Raw genomic sequence first — 25,359 nt, 5'->3', positions numbered from 1 at the left:
AGAAGTAGGCCGTGCAACTGTCAACTGCTCCATCAAACATAACAGACATTGCCTCTCATCTCATCCCTCTCTTTCTGAAACCAAGATCCCAACCCCTCAACCTCCAAAAACAACACACTACTTGCTATGCTCCATCCTCCCAACATGGCCAACACCAATTGCTTTGTGCTCTTCCATATAAAACCTATAGTAGGAGCAGTAATACCAGCCAGATATACTGACCTTGAACTGGAAAAATGACCGAGTCTGGTGTTCCCCTATGCAACATTTGTGGGGAACAAGTGGGGCTTAATGATAATGGGGAAGTGTTTGTGGCTTGTCATCACTGCGCTGTCCCAATTTGCAAGGATTGTTTTCAGCATGAAATCAATGAGGGTCATACGGCTTGCTTGAGCTGTGGTGTTCCTTATCAAGGTAACCCTTCCCATGTCTCAGAAAATCTTTCACACTTTACTTGTTCAATACATGCCGTTTTCCCCACCTTACATATGTTTCCTTTTGTATTTTTTATAGCAAGAACAAACGGCAATGATGATGATATTCTGGATGAAGATGATGATGTTATAATGGTTTCTGAAGATCACTCCGTAATGGCTTCCCAGCCCAGTAGTTCTCAGGTAATGAGTTATAGCAATTATTAGAGGAAAAGCTGTTAACATTTGCACTGACAAACCACACCACTGAAAATTCTGCAGGATGTTGGACTCCATGCTAGACACCTCAGTTCAGTCTCTGCCGTGGATAATGGTAAATGATATAGACTTAGCTACATTTTCTATGCAACTTATGAAGAATTCACGGTCCTTCATCATCACAATATGGTTTTGTTGATCTTGTAGAAGTAAATGATGAATCTGGCAAGTCAAGCTGGAAAAGCAGATTGAAAAGCTGGAAGGGAAAGGATAAAAAGAGCAAGAAGAAAAAGGCTGCACCTAAGGATGAAAATCAGGCCCCAATTCCACCACAACAGCATATGGAAGATAAACGGTGAGTTCAATGAGAAACATAAAATAATTTACCTGAAGTGGTGCTTAATTTGATTCTGTATATATGTCATACTGTCATGAATTTATGATCTTTTGCAGGCCAACAGAGGGAGATGCTGCTGCTGTGGCTGCGCCACTTTCAGTACTGATTCCAATATCAAAATCCAAACTGGCACCATACAGAATTGTGATAATCATGCGACTCATAATCTTGGGTCTTTTCTTTCATTATAGGGTTACAAATCCTGTTGAAAGTGCTTTTCCTCTGTGGCTGACATCTATCATCTGTGAGATCTGGTTTGCATTTTCCTGGGTGTTAGACCAGTTCCCAAAATGGTGTCCGGTCAATAGGCAAACTTTTATTGACAACCTGTCTGCAAGGTTAATGCACAAAGTTCTTAAATGTTTCAATACATTCTGCTTTGTACTTTGGATGTTGATGATCACTTATATACCGTGATTTCAGGTTTGAAAGAGAGGGTGAACCCTGCCAGCTTGCTGCTGTTGATTTCTTTGTCAGTACAGTGGATCCTCTGAAGGAACCACCATTGATCACAGCTAATACAGTGCTTTCTATCCTTGCCATCGACTACCCTGTAGATAAAGTGTCCTGTTATGTATCAGATGATGGCGCGTCCATGCTCACGTTTGAGTCGCTGGTGGAGACAGCTGACTTTGCAAGAAAGTGGGTGCCATTTTGCAAGAAGTTTTCCATTGAACCACGTGCACCTGAATATTACTTCTCTCAGAAGATTGACTACCTCAAAGACAAAGTGCAGCCTTCTTTTGTGAAGGAACGTAGAGCAATTAAGGTAAGGAATTCCAAATTGAGTAACTCCACTTAACACTATATTCATTCATCTCTTTGTTTTTCAAATTGAGTATCTTAGAGCAACACCTTCATGTTTCCCTTTCAATTCTATTAGAGAGAGTATGAAGAGTATAAAGTACGGGTCAATGCTATGGTAGCAAAGGCTCAGAAAATCCCCGAAGAAGGGTGGACTATGCAAGATGGAACACCTTGGCCGGGAAATAACTCTCGTGATCATCCTGGCATGATTCAGGTATATCCATTGTTTCTGTCTGTAATGAATTTAATCTGAATGTTAATATTGTACTCTCATGGCTGCCTCAAACCTCCAGGTTTTCCTTGGACGCAGCGGTGCTCATGACACTGAAGGAAATGAACTTCCTAGGCTAGTTTATGTTTCCAGAGAGAAAAGACCAGGTTATCAACACCACAAGAAAGCTGGTGCTGAAAATGCACTGGTATGGATAGATACTTCAATTTCCATTAGTATTAGTATTTCATATAAAGTCATTAAGAGTTTATAGTGCTTGATGTTTGTTTGGTTTATGCAGGTGAGAGTATCTGCAGTTCTCACAAATGCTCCTTTCATTCTCAATCTTGACTGTGATCACTATGTTAACAACAGCAAAGCAGTTCGGGAAGCAATGTGTTTTCTCATGGACCCAGAAGTTGGTAGAGACGTGTGTTATGTGCAGTTCCCCCAAAGATTTGATGGTATTGATCGTAGTGATCGATATGCCAATCGCAATACAGTTTTCTTTGATGTAAGTTCATAGAAAAGAACAGAGTTTCTCTCCTAGATTCAATCAAAGTATGTCATCTCCTTATGTGGTCAGTTCACCAAACAAGTTTTTGCAGAATTGAAAATTGTGGAGACAACACCTTCTGTTGTTTCTAACTGTCATATGTAATGAATGTTCTATTAATAATCATCCATTTCAGGTTAATATGAAAGGACTTGATGGCATTCAAGGACCAGTGTATGTGGGGACTGGATGTGTTTTCAACCGGCAAGCGCTTTATGGCTATAGCCCACCATCCATGCCGAACTTACCATCTTCATCATGCTGTTGCTGCCCATCAAAGTCCAACAAAGATGTCTCTGATATTTGTAGAGATGCAAAGAGGGCAGAAATTAGCGCTGCCCTTTGTAATCTCAAGGAGATGGACAGTAAGCACATCGAATTATGTCAATAAGTACTAGAGAAAGATGCAGCAGAATCTTTCTTAAGTGACACTACTGGATTCTTTTCTTCTTGCAGATTATAATGAGGATGAGAGGTCAGTGCTGCTTTCACAAACAGGTCTTGAGAAAACTTTTGGCTTGTCTACTGTTTTCATTGGATCAACACTAATGGAGAATGGTGGGGTTCCTGAATCTGCGGATCCTGCCATGCTGATCAAGGAGGCAATTCATGTTATTAGCTGTGGATATGAAGAGAAGACTGACTGGGGAAAAGAGGTTTGGATTAAATGCTAATAATCTTTGTAATGAGTCCATACCATCTTCACATTTTAAAATGTATGTTTGTGTGTGTTTCAGCTTGGATGGATCTATGGCTCAGTGACAGAGGATATCTTAACAGGGTTCAAGATGCAATGCAGAGGATGGAGGTCAATATACTGCATGCCCTTGAGGCCTGCATTCAAAGGGTCAGCACCTATCAACTTGTCTGATAGGTTGCACCAAGTCCTTCGTTGGGCACTTGGATCAATTGAAATTTTCCTAAGCAGGCACTGTCCCCTCTGGTATGGATGCGCCGGTGGCCGTCTCAAATGGCTGCAGAGAATGGCATATATCAACACCATTGTCTATCCATTCACATCCCTTCCTCTCATTGCTTATTGTACTTTGCCAGCAATTTGTCTTCTCACTGGAAAATTCATCATACCAACGGTAATAGTTACTTCATATTTCTTATTATTGGTCTAAAACATAACTAAATGCATAATTCTCATCTATTTGGTTTGATCCCAGCTTTCGAATGTTGCAAGTGTTCTGTTTCTTGGCCTTTTCCTGTCCATTATAGTGACAAGTGTGCTGGAGCTGCGTTGGAGCGGTGTTACCATTGAAGATTTGTGGCGAAACGAGCAGTTCTGGGTGATAGGAGGTGTTTCAGCACATCTGTTTGCAGTGTTCCAAGGACTACTTAAGATGCTGGCTGGTGTTGATACCAACTTCACAGTGACAGCAAAGGCTGCTGAGGACACAGAGTTTGGAGAACTCTACATAGTGAAGTGGACTACACTCTTGATTCCTCCAACAACACTTATCATAATCAACATGGTTGGTGTTGTTGCTGGATTCTCTGATGCACTCAATGGAGGCTATGAGTCTTGGGGACCACTCTTTGGGAAGGTGTTCTTTGCCTTCTGGGTGATTTTCCATTTGTATCCATTCCTAAAGGGTCTCATGGGTCGCCAAAACCGCACTCCAACCATTGTTGTGCTCTGGTCAGTCTTGCTGGCCTCTGTCTTCTCTCTAATTTGGGTTAAGATCAATCCATTTGTCAACAAAATTGACGATGCTACCTTAGCTGATACCTGTGTTGCTATTGATTGTTAACAAGCCACTACAAGCAAGAATTGTTATCATTATACTATGCTTTTTGGGTGGTTTGGGCCCTCAAAATTAGTCCATGCTTACTAATAGCTAAAAGGTTTGAAACACAGATTCAAAAGTGTAAAGTTAGTTGCACAATAATCTCAACTTAGACTTGGTTTAACTGTTGATACAATGATATGATGTGCTGTATTGAATTTGATGGATCACTATACTAAAATAATCAAGCTCTAGCGATAAAGTTTAGATTTATATCATTGGACCTTAGTACATGAAATATTAAGAGTTCAATTGAAATGGGCATTTATTACACTATGCATGCATGGATGATATGCGCTCCTTAGAAGCTTGTAGAAAAAAAGAGACAAATAAACGTCAATTAAAAGTATGCCACGCAGTATTGACGTAGTTTCAAAGTGTTTCTTATAATCTTACATATAAAATCTAGTTATTGTGCTTTTTCTTCCCATAGAAGAAATAAAGAATGCAAGTACAACAAATGAAACGTAAGAATGAGGGAACCAAAATGATGCTACTAGTATTTCCTTTAAAAAAGAAATAAAAATTAAAGGAATTGTTTTTGCTACTACACAATGTGCTCGAGTATTTGGTTCCTTTGAATGACTAATAAGTAAGGTGGAAACTCAGGTGCAGTCGAATTCACGTGAAGTTGATATCTGAGAGCGTTAGATAAAAATATAGTCAAATCATCTAACGGCTCTCAGTATCAACTTCATGTGAAGTCGACTTCACCTGAGTTTTCACCTAATCAATTGTTTGGAGAATAATTTTAATATATAAAAAATAGATTCCACATGCAGAAAAGTTTTACATATATATATATATATATATATATATATATATATATATATATATATATGGCAAATACACAAATGCTTCGGTTTTCATTTTATAAAATAATTTTGTTGGCATGATAATGAAGTCCAGTTATCAATCTTGAGAGAACGATAAAAAGGTGCAGCAGCTAATTATAGTTTAAAGAGAAAACAAAGCCATCAAAGGTTGAGCCCCAAAAGAAGTAAACATGGCAAAGGGGAACCCAATGCAAGAGCTGGATTCCACTCATCTGATCCACCTGATGCAAATAAAATAAAAATACCAACAAATAAAATAATCTAGTTGAAAATAGTAAAATACCATTATTCCGACAAATATATTATTATATAGTGTTTTTTATAGTGTTTAAAAGTTTGGTGTCTGATTGTTAAAAATGATTAAATAATTAATATTTAATATAAAAGTATAGAATTAATAAATTTTAAATATTTAAAATTTATTATAAAAAATATATTCAATAAAATATATTATATATTATTAAAATTAGATTTTTTTCAAATTAATAGCATAGTGACATGGCATGTTACTAAAATATTTTTTATTTATTTTATTTGATTGAGATAAATATAAAATTATTTAATATTTTATTTTATCGTATTAATTATAATTAATCAATTTTAATTATTTAATTTGACTGAGATAAAAAAATTAATTTTATTTTAATTTGCATTAATTTTTTATTTTATGTATTTTAATTAATAATTTTTTTAAATATTATAATTTTCACGTGTTATATTTATAAGATATTTTTTATTTATTTAATTTACTTCATTGAGCCAAATAATTATAATTGATTTATTATATCAATTATTTAGTTTAATTAATTTAAATATATGTTATTTGATTTAATTTATTATCTCACTAATATTTGAGTCGTTGATTATTAAAAGTTTTTTTTTATTTGTTTACCTTAAATATTTTGATTTTAAATTTTAAATTTTTATTCATTATTATTTTTCTTTTTAATTTAATATAAAATCTAATATTTCTATTAACATGTCTTTATAATTTATTTAATTTATTAAAAAAATACAATTTCATTTCTTCTTCTTTTTTATTCTATTTTTTTCATAATTTATTCATTATAAAAAGTCATATATACTAGAAGAGAATCTCATTTATTTATCAATTATTTTTTCATTCGATATTTTTTTTTTCTCTTATGATACATTATTTCTAATCTTTAATTTTTTTATAAATTATATAATATTATTATTCGTTATTATACTCCATCTCTTCTATTTTTTTATTTATTTAAGTTTAATTTTTATAAATTTTTATTATAATTATATCTTTTTTATCTCATAGACTCATATAAGTTACTTTTTCATAATTCTTCACATATTGGTCTTCTCAATGTTTAAATTATATTCTTTACGTGTTTAATTTTATTTCTAATTTGAGAAATTGTGTGATGAAATAACATCGATGAAGGCTGTTATAGGTCTTCTTATTCGTGTTTTTGGCTTATTTTTCTTTTGTAGGGATCATGAGTAATTATATTCAATTGTGCTTATATATAAAAGGTAAGTATAAATTGTATCCGATTTTTTTTTAGTAAAATTTTTATTATCTATCTTAAAATTAAAAAAAAATATTGTAAATTACTTTTGACTAATAAATTTATCATCGTTGTCGCAATATATTATGTATTCAATTGTGCATTCATTTTATCTTTAGCAGTTTTGATAAGTGTTTAAACTAAGAAAAAAAATATAAAACCGTTTTCAGGTATAAATACAGTTACTTCAACACAAAAATAAAGAAAATATATTGATAAGTTTCAAGTTAAACAACAATGTTAATCATATTACTTTGATTCTAATAATGAATATGATACAAGAATATAAAACCACATAAATTTTAACAAAAACAGTTTTCTATAATAGTTTTTTTTTTCGCTATGATAATAAAAAAGATAATTCAAAAACAAACTTAATCTCATATTAGATTGAACTTACTTTTAACATAAAAGTAAGGGAGTTTAAAAATTTTACTTATAAATCATAAAAAAATATTTACATATTCAACTACTAATATTATCTAAAAAAAAATCTTTAAAATAATAGAATTCTAATATAAATATTTCAATTTAATAATAAATTATATATTAATATTAACAAGTAATTGTTATATTTTGAAATAAATAAAATTAATAATGATTGATTTTATTATTTTTAATATTAAAAATAATTAAATTTTAAATTTAATTAATTTTATAAAATTTTTATAATAAAAATTACTATATATATTTTTATTTAAAAAATTCAAAAAAATTTTTATATATTTTTATATATTATCTAATGCAAGTTACACGTACATGTACTAATTTGATACAGAATAAGTGAATAACTAGTACTATGAGATTGGCCTTATTTTGTGGCTGTTCCTTTTACCGCCCCATATTTTAACATTCAATAAACTTCACTTTTCAGTTTTCACAGATTTGAAGTAAGCATTATTCTTTGCACCGTACTATACCAAAGAAACACAAGATTATGATAATCATCTATTATATTTAATATTATTTTATTCTATAGTAAATGAAGTTTATTAGAAGTCTTCTGTCTTGCTGCATTGCTGCTTATAATTCAGGTAGGCTTGCGGCTTATTAAAAAAAAAACTTAGTTATAAACTTATAATTATCATTATTCTCACCCCTTATCCCAAGCAAATGCCACTTGAATCCACCAACCATTACTCATTGCAAATGTTAGCATAACCAACTCCATTAATTGATTACATAATGTGTATCTGGAAAACTCTTTGATCAGCATTGTAGGTGAAGAAAACTCACCTACCTGCATTTTCCGGTTCATTAAACATTGGCACCAGTTCAACAGAAAGAAAAAGAAATAGCCATGAACTAGTTATTGGCAAATCATAAGATTAATTAATTAAACATTTTTTTTCCCATTTTGACCGTTGTTATTTAAATAGAAGAATATCAAGGAGACAAGGACCCATCGATCTTCTCTCTGTAATTTGTAGCAAAGCTGATTTTCCAATATTCTATATTTGTTACAGTTCCGGTATAACCCCATTTTTGTACTTACTTCAAAACCATCCATCACACACACACTCACTTCCAAGTTCCAAACCCTCACAGCAATGGAACCATCACAACCAATTCCATTACTTCTTCTCATTCTCCTGTTTTTCCCCTCCATTATCATCTCATCATCCTCTCCACCACTCCCTCAAACACCCTCACCTTCCCCTAAAACTTCACCCTCTTCTTCTAAGCCATCACCTTCCCCCAAACCTTCACCCTTCTCTAAACCATCCTCACCCTCACCCACATCTTCACCATTACCCTCACCAAAGGCATCTACTTCACCTTCATCTCCCTCATCCTCATCCTCATCCTCATCACCCCTTGATCCAAAGCAACTGAGGGCACTCGAGTCCCTCAACATCCCAACCTCAAAGAACCCATGTTCCCCAACACCACTTCACAACACAACCACCTGCGACAACTCGAAACCCTTCCGACACATCATCTCCCTCCGCCTCTCAAACTGCTCAAGCTACGTTTCACTCTCATCCACAGCACTCAAATCCCTCTCACCAACACTCCAAACCCTTCACCTCCTCAATTGCCCCCACAGAATCTCCGGCGTCTCCCTCTCCCACCTCTCAAACCTCACCGATCTCTCTCTCTCCAATGTCCAAATCAAGGCCTCAGGTCCCTACGTCATTCTTGCCCACATGAACAAGCTCAAAACTTTAACCATTTCCAATGCTAATCTCACTGGTTTTCTTCCAAAGCACGTCCATTCCAACCTTACCCACATCGATTTGTCCGGTAACCAGCTCAAGGGTAGCATTCCGCCTTCCATTACCATGCTTGATAGCCTTGAAACTTTGAATCTTTCTTCCAATGGGTTCAAGGGTGAGATACCCTCTTCCATTGGTGACTTGATTTCATTGAAAAATCTCTCTTTGGCCTCAAATTCATTCTCTGGGTCAATCCCAGATTCTATATCAGCTATACCAGAGTTGATTCACATGGATCTGAGTTCAAACAAGCTCAACGGTACAATTCCAAAGTTCATATCTGAGATGAAGAGCCTCAAGTACTTGAATCTTGCAAACAACAACTTTCGTGGGGTTGTACCTTTCAACTCCAGTTTCATGAAGAGGTTGCAAGTGATTAAGGTTGGTGGGAACAGCGAATTGTGTTACAATCACACACTTTTCTCTTCAAAATTGAAGCTTGGGATTGCTCCCTGTGATAAGTATGGGATGCCAATGTCTCCTCCACCATCAAAGGATTCTTCTTCTTCTGAGGATGATAGCAGTGATGATGATTATGATGACGATGATGATACCAGTCACAAGAAAGAGCACCATCATGGTCCTAACAAGGTGGTTCTTGGTGTCGCCATTGCTCTTTCTTCCATTGTTTTCCTCATTGTTTTCCTGATCTTGTGCTCAAAGTGCTGTCGGTGATGCTATTGGTTTTAAGGACTTAGGTTAGGAGAAATTATTATTTATTTAAGTCTGATGCTTTTGTTAAAATGCACTGATTAATTATACATTGGTTGCAAAAAGAGGGGCGATTGCTGGATCAGAGAAAATGAAAAAATGGGGAAGAATTTATTTATTTATTTTTGGTGTGGATAATGTATGGAAGGTACCCAATAGGATAGGAAGAATCATTAAATTGATGTCAATATGTTTCTTTTTCTATGTTGTCAAATTGCTAATGTCTCAATTCTTTTCATTTTGGCTATTTTGTGATTGTTCTTGATTGAGATTGTAACCAAAGGGAGGGAGGGGTGCATCACAGAACTAGCTTTTTTTTTCCTTCCATTATTTGTTTTTCAATAATTTCTTGTGCATTGCTACGAGTTACATGAATGGAATACTAGGCGAATAAATAAATTAATATTGTGTATCATTCATGTTTTCGGCTGGAATTATTTTCTCATGCTTTTCCCTTCTTTGATTTCTGACCCAATGTCGATGAGCTTATCATATCTAATTATTTTCTTTTGCTCGAGTATACTATTTAACAGTTTTGCTATTTTAAAGTTGGATTTTACTAACATCCTAAAAGAAAAGGATTTTATAAATAAATTTATTTATATTTATTATTCAATTTTGTATTCTTAATAACAATTATTAGTAAAAAAAATTTTGAAACCTTTTAGTTTTGATCACATGGGTGGAACAAAGTTTTTTAATTGATTAGAAGAGGGACATAATTAAGGCCAAGCTGGGAATTGCTTGCTAATGATGTTAATATATGACAGGATATGATTTGGTGTAAAGAATAATATTGTGTTGTGGAAAAAAGAGGACGATGATGATGTATTAATGTTGATGTATATAGGTCTGGTCCAATTATAAGGCCGATGCTAATTTTCTTATAGATGGTTGGATATGAGCTGTCTATGACTGTCCACGGTTCCATAATGTGTATCTAAGTTGAACTAAAGTAGTTTTCATTGCCAAACTACTGAATTAATTAGACTCTTCTTCTTTCATTTTACTTCATTGCCAAATCAGATTTCTATACTAAAATATTCCCGCACATCCCCACAAATTAAAAAACATAATCTAAAATATCCTTCAATTGAAATAGAGATAATACTCAATTTGGTCCCTGAACTTACACGCGAGTCTCAATTTAGTCCCTGAAGTTTCAATTGCCTCTATTTAGTCCCCGAAGTTTATAAACGTGCCTCATATTAGTCCCTGAGACCATTTTTAGTATAAAAACGTTAATAGAGCGCTGTTGTAGACTATCACATGTCACGTTAAAACTTGTAAAATGATGCAGTTTTGGTTTTGACATTTAAATAGCTCAAAAACGGCATCGTATTACTTATTTTGTTAGGTAAAATTTTAATAAACACCATTTATGATGTTGTTTTTGGGTTATTTGAGTGCCAAAACCAAAATGACATCATTTTACAAAGTTTAGTGTGGCATCCGGCTGTCACGACAGTGTTCCGTTAACATTTGTACGTTGAAAATTGTTTTAAGAACTAACATGAGTTATGTTCACAAAGTTTGGGGACTAGATAGAGGCAATTGAAATTTCAGGGACTAAATTGAGACTTACATGTAAGTTCAGGGACCAAATTGAGTATTATCTCATTGAAATATGCTCATACTATGACATATTTAGGGTGTGTTTGGCAAACCCATTTGAGAGGATAAAAGTGCGTTGAAGTTCTTTGAACGCTGCTTTTTTATGTTTGGCAATTTTTTTTCTCTAAACGCAGAAGTGATTTTGCAACTTAAAATCGCGTTTACTGGAAGCAAAAAATTGTTGCTTCTGCGTTCACTTCAACGTGAGTTCATCTTTAATGATCATTATTGATTTTTTTCAAAAGAATTTTTATATTTGTTTCAAGTCATTTCAAATATTTTAAATTTTTTTCAATTTTTAGTACCTTTTTTTATATTTTGATTTTTTTATTGAATTTATTATTGTAATTCTATTATAATATAAATTATTGATCATATTAAAAATGATAAAGTAAATAAAAAACTAATCATGCATAACAATGAAATCATAAGTAATAAAATTTTACGATCTAAAATAATACTAAATAAAAGAATACTGAGAGTACTAACAAAATTATAGAATATTTTTTTGTTTGATATTGTAAAATTTATTATTATAATTCTTGTTCATTGTTTATTATTCTAATTTATTATAATATGTATTATTGTTCCTATTGAAAATGATAAATTACTTATAAATAATAATAAAACATAATTAGTAAAAAATTAGAATCCAAAACAGTAAACAAAATAAGATTATTGAGAGTACTTATAAAAAGTACTAAAATATATTATTTTATATGTTATTTTTAATTTAATAAATAAATATTAATTTTTATTAAAAAATTATAACAAACTAAAATATAATTTTATAAAAAATATTATATAAAAAATATACTAAAAGAAGTATAAAAAAAGATTAAATATATTAAAAAATAATATTATAATTTAATATTATATTTTTTAGTAATTAACTAATTATCTATCTAAAAGTGATTTTAACTAATATTATCTAAATAATTTCATTTTATTAAAATCAATTTTAGTATAGAATTGCCAAACATAAATCATGTTGGCACAAACTCACTTCTATCCAAAATCAATTTTATAAAATTACTTTCATTCAAACTCCAGATTTACCAACTCTAATCCAAGCACAGATTTACCAACTCTAATCCAAGCACACACTTAATAGTTCACATAAATGAACCGATCAGTAGCGGATCTTAAAAAAAATTAGGAGCGTCAAATATATAAATTATGTAAAAATATTTATGCTCAAATTAAATGTATTTTTTATTTTTCAATCATCATAAATTTTTAATTATAGAATTTTAATAAATTCTAAAAATATTGAGAAATTATAATTAACATAATAACATCTAAAATTACAATAAATAGATATTTTTGTTTGTCTAAATCAATTTTTTTAAATATATTATTTATAATTATAAATTTATAATATGAAATGAAGATATGAATAAATAAAGATTTGATTATATATATATATAAGGAAGAAAATGTTGTTGCAACAAGACTTGAACCAAGAATCATATCATTGTGAAAATAGTTATAAAAAAGTGAACTCCAATTTAACGTTTTTTTATACGTACTAGAATGAGACTCGCGCGATGCGCGGATAATGATAATATATAATAAATATTAAAAATAATTATATTTTGTAAAATTAAATTAAATATGTGTAAACTAAAGCTAAATTTAAAAGGTGTTATTGTTAGAGTTGTTGTTTTTTTTGTGTCGTAAATTCTTGTGAATGCATGTTATTTATGAATTATTGAGTTGTATGCACTTTTTATTGTGTTATTTGTTTCATCTTTGCAAGTATATTCTTCTTCCGAAGATATATCTTAAATTTGTATGGTTTTCTTTCTCTTTATTCTCTTGATGTGCATGCAGTTTTCTAATGATATCTACAGTAAAAAGAATAAAAATGTGTAAAATTTTTTTTAAATAAGTTATTTTTAATAAGAATAATTGAAATAGTATAAAGTAAAATTACCTGTTAATATTTTTCTTTGACCCACTTTGTGACAATGTCTCAAGTGATACAAATTCAAAATGGAGTTGGAAAATGTTCAATTTAAAAATATAATAAATATGTTTGTTTTGTATCTTTTCCTCTAATATAATCATTTCTAAGTAAAGAAATTTTTCTTCATTTGTGGGTGTTAATATTTTGCATAAACGAACCACACAAACTTTGATAAACCAATTGTTTGTTTATTTGGTGATATGATATTGTCCAAAGAATGATATTCTATTGAGTAAGTTTGAGATGTTGTGTAGTGCGAAAATAAATTTCTTGTGATAAGAGACTTATATAAGTAGGTCAAATAGTATGGAATTTAAATATTTATAACGTAAAATTTATTATGATTAATAGATTATTATGACATTTGTAATATGAATGTTTATTATATTTAATGAATTATTTATAAAAATTAATAAATTAATTATTGAAGTTATAAATTTATTGTATTGTTTATAACGATAAAATATAATAAATATAGGGATATGAATTCTTGTAGGTTACAAATTTAATTAGACACTATTAATTTTTAATTATTGTCATTGGTAATTATGCAGCCTAATTTACATATATTTCTATTACTTGTATTTTTTGTATATTTTAATTTTTTTATTTAAAAATAATAGTTAATTTGGCAAAAAATTAGTGGTTGATTCTAAAATTTTGCCAAATAAGCAATGTTACTAATATCGTATTAGTAGAAAAAAAAATATTTTATAAATAATGTGCATAAATTTATATATCTACTCTTATATATTAAAAATAAATAGATGCTGTAATAATAACCGTCTTTTAATAAAATATTTGGAAAACCATGCCCGTGTTACCCTAATAAAACTCTGCCATTAGAATGCATAAAAAGGATTTGACGGCGGTGACAATTGCATCTAAAATTGCCTATAACAACAGATACATATGGTTTCACCAGTTCAACTAGAGGTGTATATAATTGAGGTAAAGTCGGTTCGTCTCGATCCAAATTCAATTTTAAATAATAATTGAGTCTATTTTTAAAATTTTTATCTGATCCTAGATATGAAGAAATCACATTATGACTCAAACTAAAATTGGGTTTAGACTAAAAAAATTCAGGTCTTGAAAAATTTTATGTCAAAAAATTATAATATATTTATTTATAAAAAATATATTTATTATTAAAAAGTTGATATCTATATTTAAATTTAAATTTATTCATAAATTTTAATTTTATGTTTTTTTAATATATTTTTTAATTCAACTAATATGATTAAAAATAAAATAATTATAATTAATATAACATAATAATAAAATTAATTTAAAATAATTATATATGTTTGGTCCCTTAGAGTGCGGGTCGGGTGAAGGAAAGCACTAGTCATATATTGAGGAAGTCGGGTGAAGGAAAGCACTAGTTATTGAGGAACAAAAAATCTAAATTTTCCGGTGCCGGGACTTGAACCCGGGTCTCACGGGTGAGAGCCGAGTATCCTAACCACCTAGACTACAACGGATTGTTACATGCGTGTATATAACTTATTTACAAATATACTACTATTATATGCATTAGTATATTATTGACAAAATGCGTTTGTTATGTTGAATAATAGTATCATATACACGGATTTGAGCAACTAAAATTGGAGCAATAGTAAAGGGCTTAAACCTACTGCCAACTAAAAGAAAAGAGTTGTAGCCTAAACCAAAGGCTCGCAAAACCAATTGTACTCATGCCTGAGTATGTTAGAACTTTTAGAATTTTGAAAATAGAAATACTAGATGACTAACAGAATTTATTATTTTTGACCAACAATATTTTAAAAAATGAGCTAAAAATATGTTGTTAGATTCTTAGATAAAGAAATTAAAATGATAGTTAAAAATATTGGCTAAAAATAAATTTTAATGGCCATTGAGTTTTTCTCTTTTGAGATATACTAGGTTCTCTTTCAACTTTGGCAGACATGCCAACATTCTAAAACATAGATTAAAATAAAGGAACAAGAGAAGAAGGTGTTACTGTTTGTTTGCATTTTTTTTCAACAAATTAGGTACTGAATTCTAACACAACATCTAAACCACCACAAGTAACTTTTTTTACTCTTTCTCTTTTGGATCCCTTAAAGTAATCTCTCTGTATGAACAATGTATATATCTCAGAAGAGAAGACACACTCAAATCCGTGGAATGTCATATAATGAAACCATTTGGCCGTGAGTTCCCTAGCTGGTAACATTTTTTGTACATTGAAGCTTCAGGCACAAACCTTGAGATATGGAAATTTGGACAAGGTTAACACCCCTTCCGAAGTATGTGCGCCGGAAACAATGAAGAACTCATCACAGTGTCTAACTAACTCTCTCTCTAGAACATATTTACACGGAAGAACCATGGTAGAACGAAAGCTATTACCAAGCATGCCATCAAAAAGTTACAGAATGGCTGTCCACGCCAGCATCTTCCAAAGAAGCCGGTTGAGGTACTATTACCACCGTCGATGAACCTACTTTCGTTCCACTCTTCCATAAATGAATGATTGATAACCTGTGATTCTGAAACATTTTTTGCAGTCTCTCCACATATTTCACACAACCTGTGATTGTGAAAAGGTTAGTAACTTTGACAACATACTCGGCATTCAACAATGAGCAGTTCATGCAGGAGATACATAGTTATGTATTAATTCTTTTGGGGATTCAAACTCCTTCTCAAATAAGGAAAACCCACTAGGTTTACCCAACTCACCCTGAAGTTCATTACAATGGAAACTCCACGTGTCAGGGTGCAGTCATGTGGTAGAGGTTCTCCAACTAGAGACGTAAAAGTTGGAAGCAAAATAGATATGAGCTACATTACATTATTCAATTAACAAGTCTAACAAACAAAACAAAACAAGTCATGTATAATTTCATTCCTGGTTTTATGTAATGCTACAAAATTTCAGCAATTCCACAGGACAAGTCATGTATACAAAAAAACAAAAACATTGAAACCCCTACCACATATTATTCACACACATACAGCAAGAAGAATGCAGGAGTGACGGTTTCTTTTCAGAAATTAAGACAAATATCATTATTAAAGAAATGGAAATTTAGGAATCCTTATGAAATGTTTGGTATTGTCCATTAAAAATAGGTAGTGCCAGCACGATGAATAAGGTCAATGTTTAAATCTTAATCATATCATAACATTCCAAAACACCAAACACTTGAATATATAAAATTAGGAGAAAAACAGATATTGAGGTAAAAGAGACTGTTACCTGCTTCCTTTAAGCTTGAACCATGCCTCAGCACAATGACTGTGTGCAATGCCTAGCTCATCCTTACATGCACAACCAAGTTGAATCAAATCTGTACTAGTTTCATTGTTTGCAGTCCCAACCATCATTGCTTCTATTGGTTGCCCTGATGCCAGATGACAAATTCTACAAATCATTTCACCTTCCAAGTTCTCACTAAACTCTTTGTTTATATCAATTGCACATGAATTTTTATCTGTCTCAGACACTGCCTTTGGTGCTTTCATGGCTAGCTTGCTCAACCCTGATTCATTGGCTTTTGATTTCGATTTTCCATGGACATGCTCGATCTGAGCAGGAGGATCTATTACAACACAGGTCTCAAGTACAACCTCCCCACTGACCAAATTTCTTGAGCTATAACTAGTTCCTTGCTCAACCCCACACAATGTATCACTGATTTTTTGCAAGTCAGCTGTTTCCTGATCCTTAACCACTCGAGTCTCCTCCTCCTCCTCTAGCTCCGTATTCAAACCCAGATCTGAAGTTCCATTTTCTCCAACTACATCATCTCTCTCAACCAATTCACTACCATCTCCTGCATCAGTTGCAACTCCTTCTCCAACTACATTATCCAACACCTCAGCACTGTCTTCGCTTCTTGCCTGATCCATCACACCAAAATCAATCCCTTCCACTGAATTTGTATTTCCAAACCTGAAAGGAAACTCCTAGTAACCCATGCATCCCACGCTGACAAACCCCAAAAGAACAAAAATTATTAAGAGAGTATGAATAATGTGATCAAATGAAAGGTAGCAAAGCCACATCATTCAACCACCCGCTTCATGATTTAACACACAATCTTCAGAGATTGCAACAAAATCATGAAAAAGGCAAAAAGAAAGGAACTTTGGTCATATGATGGATCACCTAAATTAACCATAATGAATCACCCAAACAAACAAGGAGAAAGTGACAAAAGAGAAAGGGTTTACCTCAAAATACTAACTTATGGAAAGAAATTAAAGTCTGGGCATGTTAGAATCCATCCACACCGCGTTGAAGGTAAGTGCTTTACTGCTTATGGATGTGGGTGGTGTTGTAAGAAAGAGCATTATTAATATTTAATTTATATATGAATGTGAATGTGAACAGAAGGGTAAGAAGAGTAGCAGGGTTAGGTGAAGAAAGGAACTTGGAAAATGGTAAGAAAAAGGGATTGAGTTTGAGTGCAATTGAATCATTTCATGTCCAAAGCAAAGGATAGCAAATTCAGGGTTTTTGTCTTCATTCCATGCTTTTCACAACAGAACCCTTTTTACTTTTTTATTTTATTTTATTTTTTTCAATTGCAAAATACAAAATTTATTCCATTTAATAGCTATTTTTATCTAATTACCTGCCAAAAATGTTATAGTCTTGTTAACGAATTTAACTTTATATTGATTATTCATGCAGCTTTGTGTTAAAAAAATAAAATACTACTTTCTTGAGCACCGCAATTCATGTGATGGTTTGATATCAAGTCAACTAGTAATAACACAAGTGGGAACAAAAATAAACACTCCTGTTTGTTGATGACTTTTCTTTTTGAAGTTATCTTGCCACCTTTGCTTTTCTTCTGTGATATGAAAAAATTGACATTTAATTTGTGATTAAGCATACGACATAGTAACAGAATTTGCATAATTGCATTAACAAACAAACATTAATGAAAGTTAAGAATCTAGCTATTGCCATGAATTGCATCTCCCAGAGCAAACAAACAAAATCAAGTATCTTTCTATTTTAACACTATACCTTAATTAATCAAGTTCCTTAAACCGCGAATCTTTAACAGAAATTTGGCGCTAGTTATGTCTAACTTAAATTAACGTCTACTTGCACATTACTATACACTTTACCTTATATATATTTTGGTGTGTGTACGAATGTGAAGACAAAAATAAGTATTCCCTTAATTTATTCAAACTAATGAAGGTTGTTCTTAAATGGGACAATATTCACGTGTCAATTGACTCAATTCTTTATTACATTTAGAGATATATGCTAAACAGATAAAAGTATCATCCAGTTGGATTTTCCTAAGAAAGATATTCTCTCTGGTAACTGTCAACACTCAAATAAATACTGGTCAAATTTTCAAAGTACGAAACTCGTGTTGTTAGTGTTACATAGGGCAAAATGGTACGTATAAATTGACTAATGCCGATAGATTTGGTACATTTGAAGCTTCAGTAAGCTTGAGCTATGAAAAAGTTAAAGAATAACTACTTCCAACGGCATGGGATATTTGTTCAACATATGGATGCATTCATTTCCTGAAAAATATTTTGTCTATACAATATTGTCTGTCTTGTACACTGATTGAGATTGTGTTATTTTGATATTGTTTGTAATCATGAAGAAATGTGTAATTAAAAGTCAGAATAATAACACCAGTCTTAATCTTGGGTCTAAGATTAACTAAGACGTTGACTCTGGAAGTTGGTATAACCAGCAAGTCACGTGCAAACTGCAAAATGATGATCTTTCTAATTCATTAATTAATTTTAATTAACAAAGTATTACCTCTATCCAACAAGATATTTTTTTCTAGCCTATCTTAACAACCTGCCATGTTAGATTACCAGATCTGTTTCCATTAAGAATTAGTACTAAATGACTTATAAATCATTGCCAAATACGGCTGATGTTTAATAAAGAAAGAACAATGCTAGGGCCAGCAACATTTGTGATTGGTAGCCATCAACTAGCCATCAATGATGATTTGATGGTGTGAGATTGGTGTGAGATTTCATCCAATGGCTCACCTTTCTCTGCTGGTTACATGCTGGCCAAAATGCAATAAAATTGCTGGCCCCGTAGACTTTTCCATAAAGAAATATACCTAAGGCAAGTTCTTCACATGGTCTGCGTACATAAAAATATCTTGATTAATTTTTTTTCCCAAAATTCTTATTAATCAATCATGGCATAACCTCAAAAGTTCAGAGAATATTGGAACACAAGGGAGAAATAAATAATTCTCTGTATATAAAATAACAATATCATGAGCACCAAAAAAAAAAAAAAAACAATATCACGCATGAAATATAAGAATTCATATAAATAAACTTTAATACGGATAAGAGGGTGAAGACTGAAGAGAAGAAACAGCATATTGACATTCAATAAGAACATGACTTTTTTTTTTATGTGCAACATGGCCAGTGAGTCACATATATTGACATGGGGACATAGCCAGACCCAACAAATCAACCTTATCCGTCCTCAACATTCATGAACCATCCTCTCTCTGGTTTACTTTGCCCTTCACAGAAGCATTGTGACCAATACTAGAAGTAGATGTTTACAAATATCATGGAATCCCAGAGCCATTTGCCTGGGGAAATATAGATCCACCATAAAGAAGCAAAAGGAGTTTAGTAGGTATATATGTTGGTTGAACCGATGGATCAACTGCAGCCGTCCAGAAACCCGAGCCTCAGTTCCGGTCGGGCGCAAACTTTACACTGGTTGTGTTGTGCGGCAAAATACATGGCAAATTACACAAAAGATGGAACTTCCTCTGTTAAGCGTTAACTTACCAACCAGAATACTGTGCCCTTGGCTTAACATCATGTTCCTGCAGAATGGGGAAGTTGCAGCGCTAGTTGCCGCTTCATGTGGCCAGGGATCAACTTGTTAACAAGCTCTGGAGGTGCTGTGGATAGCTGTAACCAGTAACAACAAACAGCACAACAGGTAAAAATCACTACTAGTTAAGATACCAAAGTAACTATAACTATCAGATCATGATGATTCATAGTTAACATGATTTCTCCTATGAGGTCCCCTTGGTACAAGCAATCTGACGGATTGAAAACTGGTGTTTCTTTCTTAAGACTATATTTTATATTCATAGTTGTTTACATAGAATGTTTATATTGATGGTTGATCAGAAAAGTGAATCATACTATTCAAAATTATCCAAGTTTAATAGAATTTCCAAGAATTTGAAGCTCCAGCACAGTCACCTCTTGTTTAAAGTTGAATAGTGGTGGAAATGGACGACCATTTGGCAAGCGAGCATGGGGTTCACGAAGTTCATCAAAGAATGGGTGTGCACAAGCTTCTAGCTGCAGAACAAAAGCAGAACCATCCTCAAACTTCTAAATTATCTTTTCATTTATGCATATGTAAAATTATCAGCCAATAACCGAACAGGTAAATCATATTTGCAGCAATCTCACTCACTGCAGTACATCGGAGACTAGGGGAATACTGCAGAAGCCGGGAAGTGAGATCAATTGCTTCGGGAGGCATCTTTTTGTGGAATATCTGTAAAAATCGTCATGTTTTAGAATGTCCCTTTCTATCTACTCAACTTTGATTAGATGAAAAAACATGTCGCAGAAGGGAGATAGAAATGCAAACCTTGTGCCATGGGTGTGCTTTTATCTGTGGAAACCTGAAGTTGTTGTAGTTTGGATTCATGCAGCGGACTTCCTCTCGAGTGGGTGTGCCAAGGACCTGAAACCACATAATATTATAGGTCTAAATTCTTATGACAATAATGACATGGTAATACCAGAATAGAAAAGTAGAAACATAGCAGGTGGCATCAATTGTAGCACCTTGAAAATCTCTGCAACCTGATCCACTGCATTTTCACCCGGAAACAATGGCTGCCAAAATACCATTTGTATATCAGTTGACATATAGGCAGTAGATAATAACAAAACCAAAGATTGTTTGCATGATTCGCAATAAATGCCACATTGAAACACTCAGAGAAAAAGCAGATATAAACCTGGCCCAAAAGCAGTTCAGCAAGGACACAACCAGCTGACCAAATATCAATTGAAGTAGTATACTCAGTAGCACTAAATATGAGTTCTGGTGCGCGATAGAACCGGGAACATATATATGATATATTAGTTTCTCCTTTGACCTGACAAAAAAAAACATATCAGTTAGATCCTCTTCATTGACATTGTTAAAAAGTTGAAAGTTCATTACAATTGATAATACTTGGTTAATATTCTAACAGAATTACAGGAGAACCTAGGCAAAGTTACTAAATATAATAATGCAAGCGACACAAGGAAACATAATATGATGGATTAATATATATTTATGCCAACATACCAGCACTTTTGCACTTCCAAAATCACATATCTTAACCTGGTGTGTAACAGGGTCAACCTGGGAAAATACAAGAATGACATCAGAGCTGGAAATAATAGCTACTTATGGGAAAGACTATTACTTATAAAGTCCATTTAGAAAGCATATTAAGCCAACCAGTATATTTTGTGGCTTCAAATCTCTGTGGCATACTCCAGGGACAGTGTGGATATAAGCCAGCCCCCTGAAAATCTGGATGTGTGCCAAACATGTGAGAAGTGAAAAGGAAAGAATTATTTCCTTCTTTTAATTTTTAAAATAAAGTTTAAGACTTACCTGGTACATATAAAGTTTAACATAGATAAGAGGCATTCTTTGGTTAGCAGTGCTATAGAACTTCAAGACTCGATACATAGACTCGGGAACATATTCCATCACCAAATTAAGGAACAGCTCACCAGTACTTGTAGTGGAAAAGAAATGATGCTTCAGACAGATGATATTTGGATGATCCATTATGCGCATTAACTCTAGTTCACGACACTTATATCTTTTGTCCTGTAAAACTTTCTTGATGGCTACTGCCTCCCCATTTTCCAAGCATTTTGCCTAAAAGAAAGAATTATTACAAGATGTGGAGATTGCAGCATAAAAGTGATGAATAAAATCAAGTATTGGCATACCTGGAAAACGATTCCAAATGACCCAGTACCCACGACACGTTCTGCCATGTAACTTATAGTCTACAGAAATTCTCATAACAAAGATGTTAAAGTTTCAATCCAAGATCTATCACGATTCAGATGTGCAATTGTCTAAATCCAAAAGTATGAAGGTATAATGTTGTAAATTTTACAACTCAACGAAAGAAAATCATAACAACTATGAACTCAGGGAACAAGGACAATACCTGTTTGGGCTCCCCATCTTTTCCACCAATTGTAGTGGATATTATATTACCAGGGAGGGAATCATTCCCATTAACAACAGAAGCGGGCAGTTCCTGTCAAAATTGTCACAATTATGAACAATACTAGAATTTCAAATATTTCGCAAGGCAGTTCAACATGATTTGTCACTACAATCAACGCAAAGTAGGAAAAGTATAGGTAACCAATTCGCAAATATAACAGATACAATAACACACTCAGTAAGCTTGTTGGATAAAAAACACACAATGGATTTCTTGGCTAGGTTTATAGATGTGAATGAGTGTCTGTACACATGTCTCACTATCCAACTTGAAACACTGCTTATTGTAAATATAAAGCATTGGCACCACTACATATTGAAAATAAATAAATAAATAATCCTTTTGACTGCATAGGAAATAATCAAGTTTTAAAAATTTTATTTTTCCAACAAACTGAAGAGATCTCAACTTATTAGTAAGTTGCTACAACAAATTAAAACAAGGCAACAGGAACTAGTAAATAACAAGCAAAAGATCACAACCAATTGAGACTGACTCGTAAAATATCTTCATCGTCCTACACAAAACTCAGTTCAGAACTTGTCACAAGACACCCCTAGTCCCCTACCCACCAACCCAAAAAAAAAAAAAAATCAAAATCAAAAGAGGGATCTTGTCTTTCGGGCTCATAGACAAAAATGTTGTGCAAAGGAGCTGAATTTCTCCCATAAGAAACCCTAACAGTTGCTGAGCCACGTTAGGAAGGAAACAAAAATACAATTGGAGAAACAAGAACACTAGTGTACAGCACGCTCCTCTAAAGTCTGAAACAAGGAAAAGTGGAAGGCTTTTTTAGACCCAGTTGTATAAATTGGATAGCTTTCTCTCACCAACCAAACATGAAACATCAATGACATGAACAAACTTGAAAAGGACGAAAAGGGAAAAGCAGAGGAAAGTAGGTACCTTAAGGTGAGCCATGGAGGAAGAGAAAGAGAATGGAGTGGAGTGGAAGCGGGTGAAGAAGAGAAGATAGTGATGGATGGATGATTGTCAAGGGAATAATGGGATTGGGATGGAGGAGACAGCAAGCTTCAGCGACAACTCCATGTGATTCCAGCTCTCAACCTTTTCCTTACAACTTTTCAGTTTTCACTATCAATTCACCATTCTCTCTCTCTCTCTCTGCAATTTTCATATCAAATTTTCTTTTTTTAGCAACACATTATTAGGTTTGATGATAATTTATATACACATTAACAGTCAAAATAAATAAATAAAAAGGTGTGCATCATTAATTCATTATAAGTCAACGAGAGAAGTTAGAAATTAGAAATTAAGTGCATGGAAAAATATTGTCAAAGTTGTATAAATATTTGTTATGTTCAAATTTGACATTTAAATGAACAATGTCAAACCATATATGTCTTGTTTATTCAGTCAAACTTCTGGGTTGCAGTTAAAAAATAAAAAATAAAAAATAAAAAACCAACCTTGACCGATGAAAATATAAATAAGTACATTATATTTTATTTGAAGGTCAGCTCTACAGGGATAGGTCAATTGACTCTTCCTCGTTTTTACATGCAGGAATTCAAGTTTTGAATGCTTAAAAACAAATACCTAATTTATTCAAATAAAATTAGCACAGATAAAGAATCAATGTCTGGGGATCCATCAGATAAAGTTTATTAAATGCTTTTCAAAATGAAAAAAGGAAACTTTCTTTTTTTCGTAGGGTCAACAAAAAGAAAACAAAGCAAAAAAAGAGTTAGAAGTTATAAGAAAAGGGGAATTGTTGGGCGAAAAGAGAAAGGGGAACGAATGCTAGCGGCTTTTAAATTAATATATTATTATGTTGGTAACGAGTAACGACCCCGCCAAAGTTAACGGATTTCACATTCAACAATCCACACAACACCCAGCATAATTTATATTTTGGTCTCTTCTCAACTGCTAATCATTCATTATGTTTTAATTACCATTGTTGGGTCCAAATTAGAGTCAGTTTGAATAAACAACTTAATTAATTTTTTTTTAAAAATAATTTAAATAATAAATAATTATATTAAAAATAACTTATAAATAAATTATTTTGTGTTTGAATTTTTAATTTTAAAAATACTTATTTTATAGAAATATGATAAAAAATAATAGTATTATGAGAGAAATTATTTTTTTTTAATTTTTTTATAAATTTTTAAATAACTTTAGATTTGGTTTTAAAAATTGCACTAGACATTAATATTAGTACTTTTTATAAGTCAAAAACTCAAAAAAGTTACTTTTAAAACTTCCTAAACGGGCTTTTAAACCATTTCGCATAATTTGTCATCATATATGGATTAGAAATTCTTCCTCCATTAAAAAAATATTAGAAATTATTAAAATTTATTATTTTTAGTCATTAATTTAATTTTTTTATTTTAGTAATTCAATAAGATCTTTTATCCTATATTTTTTAAACATTAATAATTAACTAATCCTTAAAAACAATAAATTTTGATAATCCTTTAATATTTCTCAAATAATTATATCGCTGAGCAACAATTACATTGATGGTAAATCAACCCATATATTATACATCACTGAATAGAATAGATTATAAATCGCAACTAAACCTTGATTTTGTTCTTAAGGGATTTTATTGAGTTGTCCAAGATGTGGATAGAACTAATTAGAAATAAATTATATTGTTAAGAATAACGACTTTATGTTGTGAAGTTATTGCTATGAAATTGAACTATTCCGTTCCACCTATAATTACCAAACATAAAACATAAAAGGAAAAAACGTTGAAATTTTGTTACCGCTGTGAC

At 32.2% G+C, this 25,359-nt stretch overlaps 4 protein-coding genes and 1 non-coding gene across 10 annotated transcripts in view; 2 read left to right on the top strand and 3 right to left on the bottom strand.

Moving 5' to 3' along the window:
• The window catches only part of LOC148582085 (cellulose synthase A catalytic subunit 8 [UDP-forming]-like), a 44,805-nt gene continuing 19,446 nt past the window's right edge, over positions 1 to 25,359 (top strand). The window contains exons 1-13 of one of the 3 annotated variants that reach the window (XM_088487438.1): positions 1 to 414; positions 514 to 617; positions 696 to 747; positions 840 to 987; positions 1,086 to 1,367; positions 1,453 to 1,798; positions 1,913 to 2,050; positions 2,130 to 2,255; positions 2,349 to 2,561; positions 2,740 to 2,968; positions 3,060 to 3,259; positions 3,341 to 3,694; positions 3,776 to 4,612. In XM_088487438.1, coding sequence (XP_088343564.1) covers positions 237 to 414; positions 514 to 617; positions 696 to 747; positions 840 to 987; positions 1,086 to 1,367; positions 1,453 to 1,798; positions 1,913 to 2,050; positions 2,130 to 2,255; positions 2,349 to 2,561; positions 2,740 to 2,968; positions 3,060 to 3,259; positions 3,341 to 3,694; positions 3,776 to 4,363 — 2,958 coding nt within the window. In that variant the 5' untranslated portion in view covers positions 1 to 236 and the 3' untranslated portion in view covers positions 4,364 to 4,612. Of the gene's footprint in view, positions 618 to 695; positions 748 to 839; positions 988 to 1,085; positions 1,368 to 1,452; positions 1,799 to 1,912; positions 2,051 to 2,129; positions 2,256 to 2,348; positions 2,562 to 2,739; positions 2,969 to 3,059; positions 3,260 to 3,340; positions 3,695 to 3,775; positions 4,613 to 25,359 lie in introns of those variants that run through there. The other 2 variants (XR_015883381.1, XM_088487436.1) reach the window with 2 other exon arrangements.
• LOC107632178 (receptor-like protein 51) lies at positions 8,183 to 10,146 on the top strand. Its single transcript, XM_088487434.1, has one exon. It carries the CDS (start codon positions 8,330 to 8,332, stop codon positions 9,671 to 9,673), a length of 1,344 nt encoding a protein of 447 aa, XP_088343560.1. The 5' UTR covers positions 8,183 to 8,329; the 3' UTR covers positions 9,674 to 10,146.
• TRNAE-CUC (transfer RNA glutamic acid (anticodon CUC)) lies at positions 14,710 to 14,782 on the bottom strand. Its single transcript has one exon. It is a non-coding gene; the product is annotated as a tRNA-Glu (tRNA).
• Positions 15,145 to 17,804, bottom strand: LOC107632179 (uncharacterized). The gene is made up of 3 exons (XM_016335857.3): positions 17,511 to 17,804; positions 16,534 to 17,265; positions 15,145 to 15,861 (listed from the first exon to the last, which is right to left on the bottom strand). The coding sequence occupies exons 2-3, from the start codon at positions 17,184 to 17,186 to the stop codon at positions 15,633 to 15,635; spliced, it is 882 nt and encodes a 293-aa protein (XP_016191343.1). The 5' UTR covers positions 17,187 to 17,265; positions 17,511 to 17,804; the 3' UTR covers positions 15,145 to 15,632.
• On the bottom strand, positions 19,032 to 23,933 carry LOC107632182 (shaggy-related protein kinase eta). Of its 4 annotated transcripts, XM_021120071.2 has the most exons (13): positions 23,507 to 23,779; positions 22,538 to 22,630; positions 22,311 to 22,370; positions 21,964 to 22,236; positions 21,805 to 21,879; positions 21,649 to 21,705; positions 21,311 to 21,451; positions 21,135 to 21,185; positions 20,935 to 21,030; positions 20,755 to 20,838; positions 20,535 to 20,636; positions 20,106 to 20,231; positions 19,032 to 19,428 (listed from the first exon to the last, which is right to left on the bottom strand). In XM_021120071.2, the coding sequence occupies exons 1-12, from the start codon at positions 23,519 to 23,521 to the stop codon at positions 20,136 to 20,138; spliced, it is 1,143 nt and encodes a 380-aa protein (XP_020975730.1). In that variant the 5' UTR covers positions 23,522 to 23,779; the 3' UTR covers positions 19,032 to 19,428; positions 20,106 to 20,135. The 4 variants fall into 4 exon arrangements, with proteins under 4 accessions (XP_020975730.1, XP_016191345.1, XP_088343548.1 ...); XM_016335859.3 differs by lacking the exon at positions 19,032 to 19,428 and having other exon boundaries at positions 19,665 to 20,231; positions 23,507 to 23,933; XM_088487422.1 differs by lacking the exon at positions 19,032 to 19,428 and having other exon boundaries at positions 19,665 to 20,231; positions 22,538 to 23,364; positions 23,507 to 23,774.

The sequence above is a fragment of the Arachis ipaensis genome, chromosome B10, assembly GCF_059453495.1.
Source record: "Arachis ipaensis isolate K30076 ecotype BB chromosome B10, ASM5945349v1, whole genome shotgun sequence".
Lineage (NCBI taxonomy): Eukaryota > Viridiplantae > Streptophyta > Magnoliopsida > Fabales > Fabaceae > Arachis > Arachis ipaensis.
Note: the sequence above shows the minus strand (reverse complement) of the source record. Positions and strands in the feature narration are given on the sequence as shown.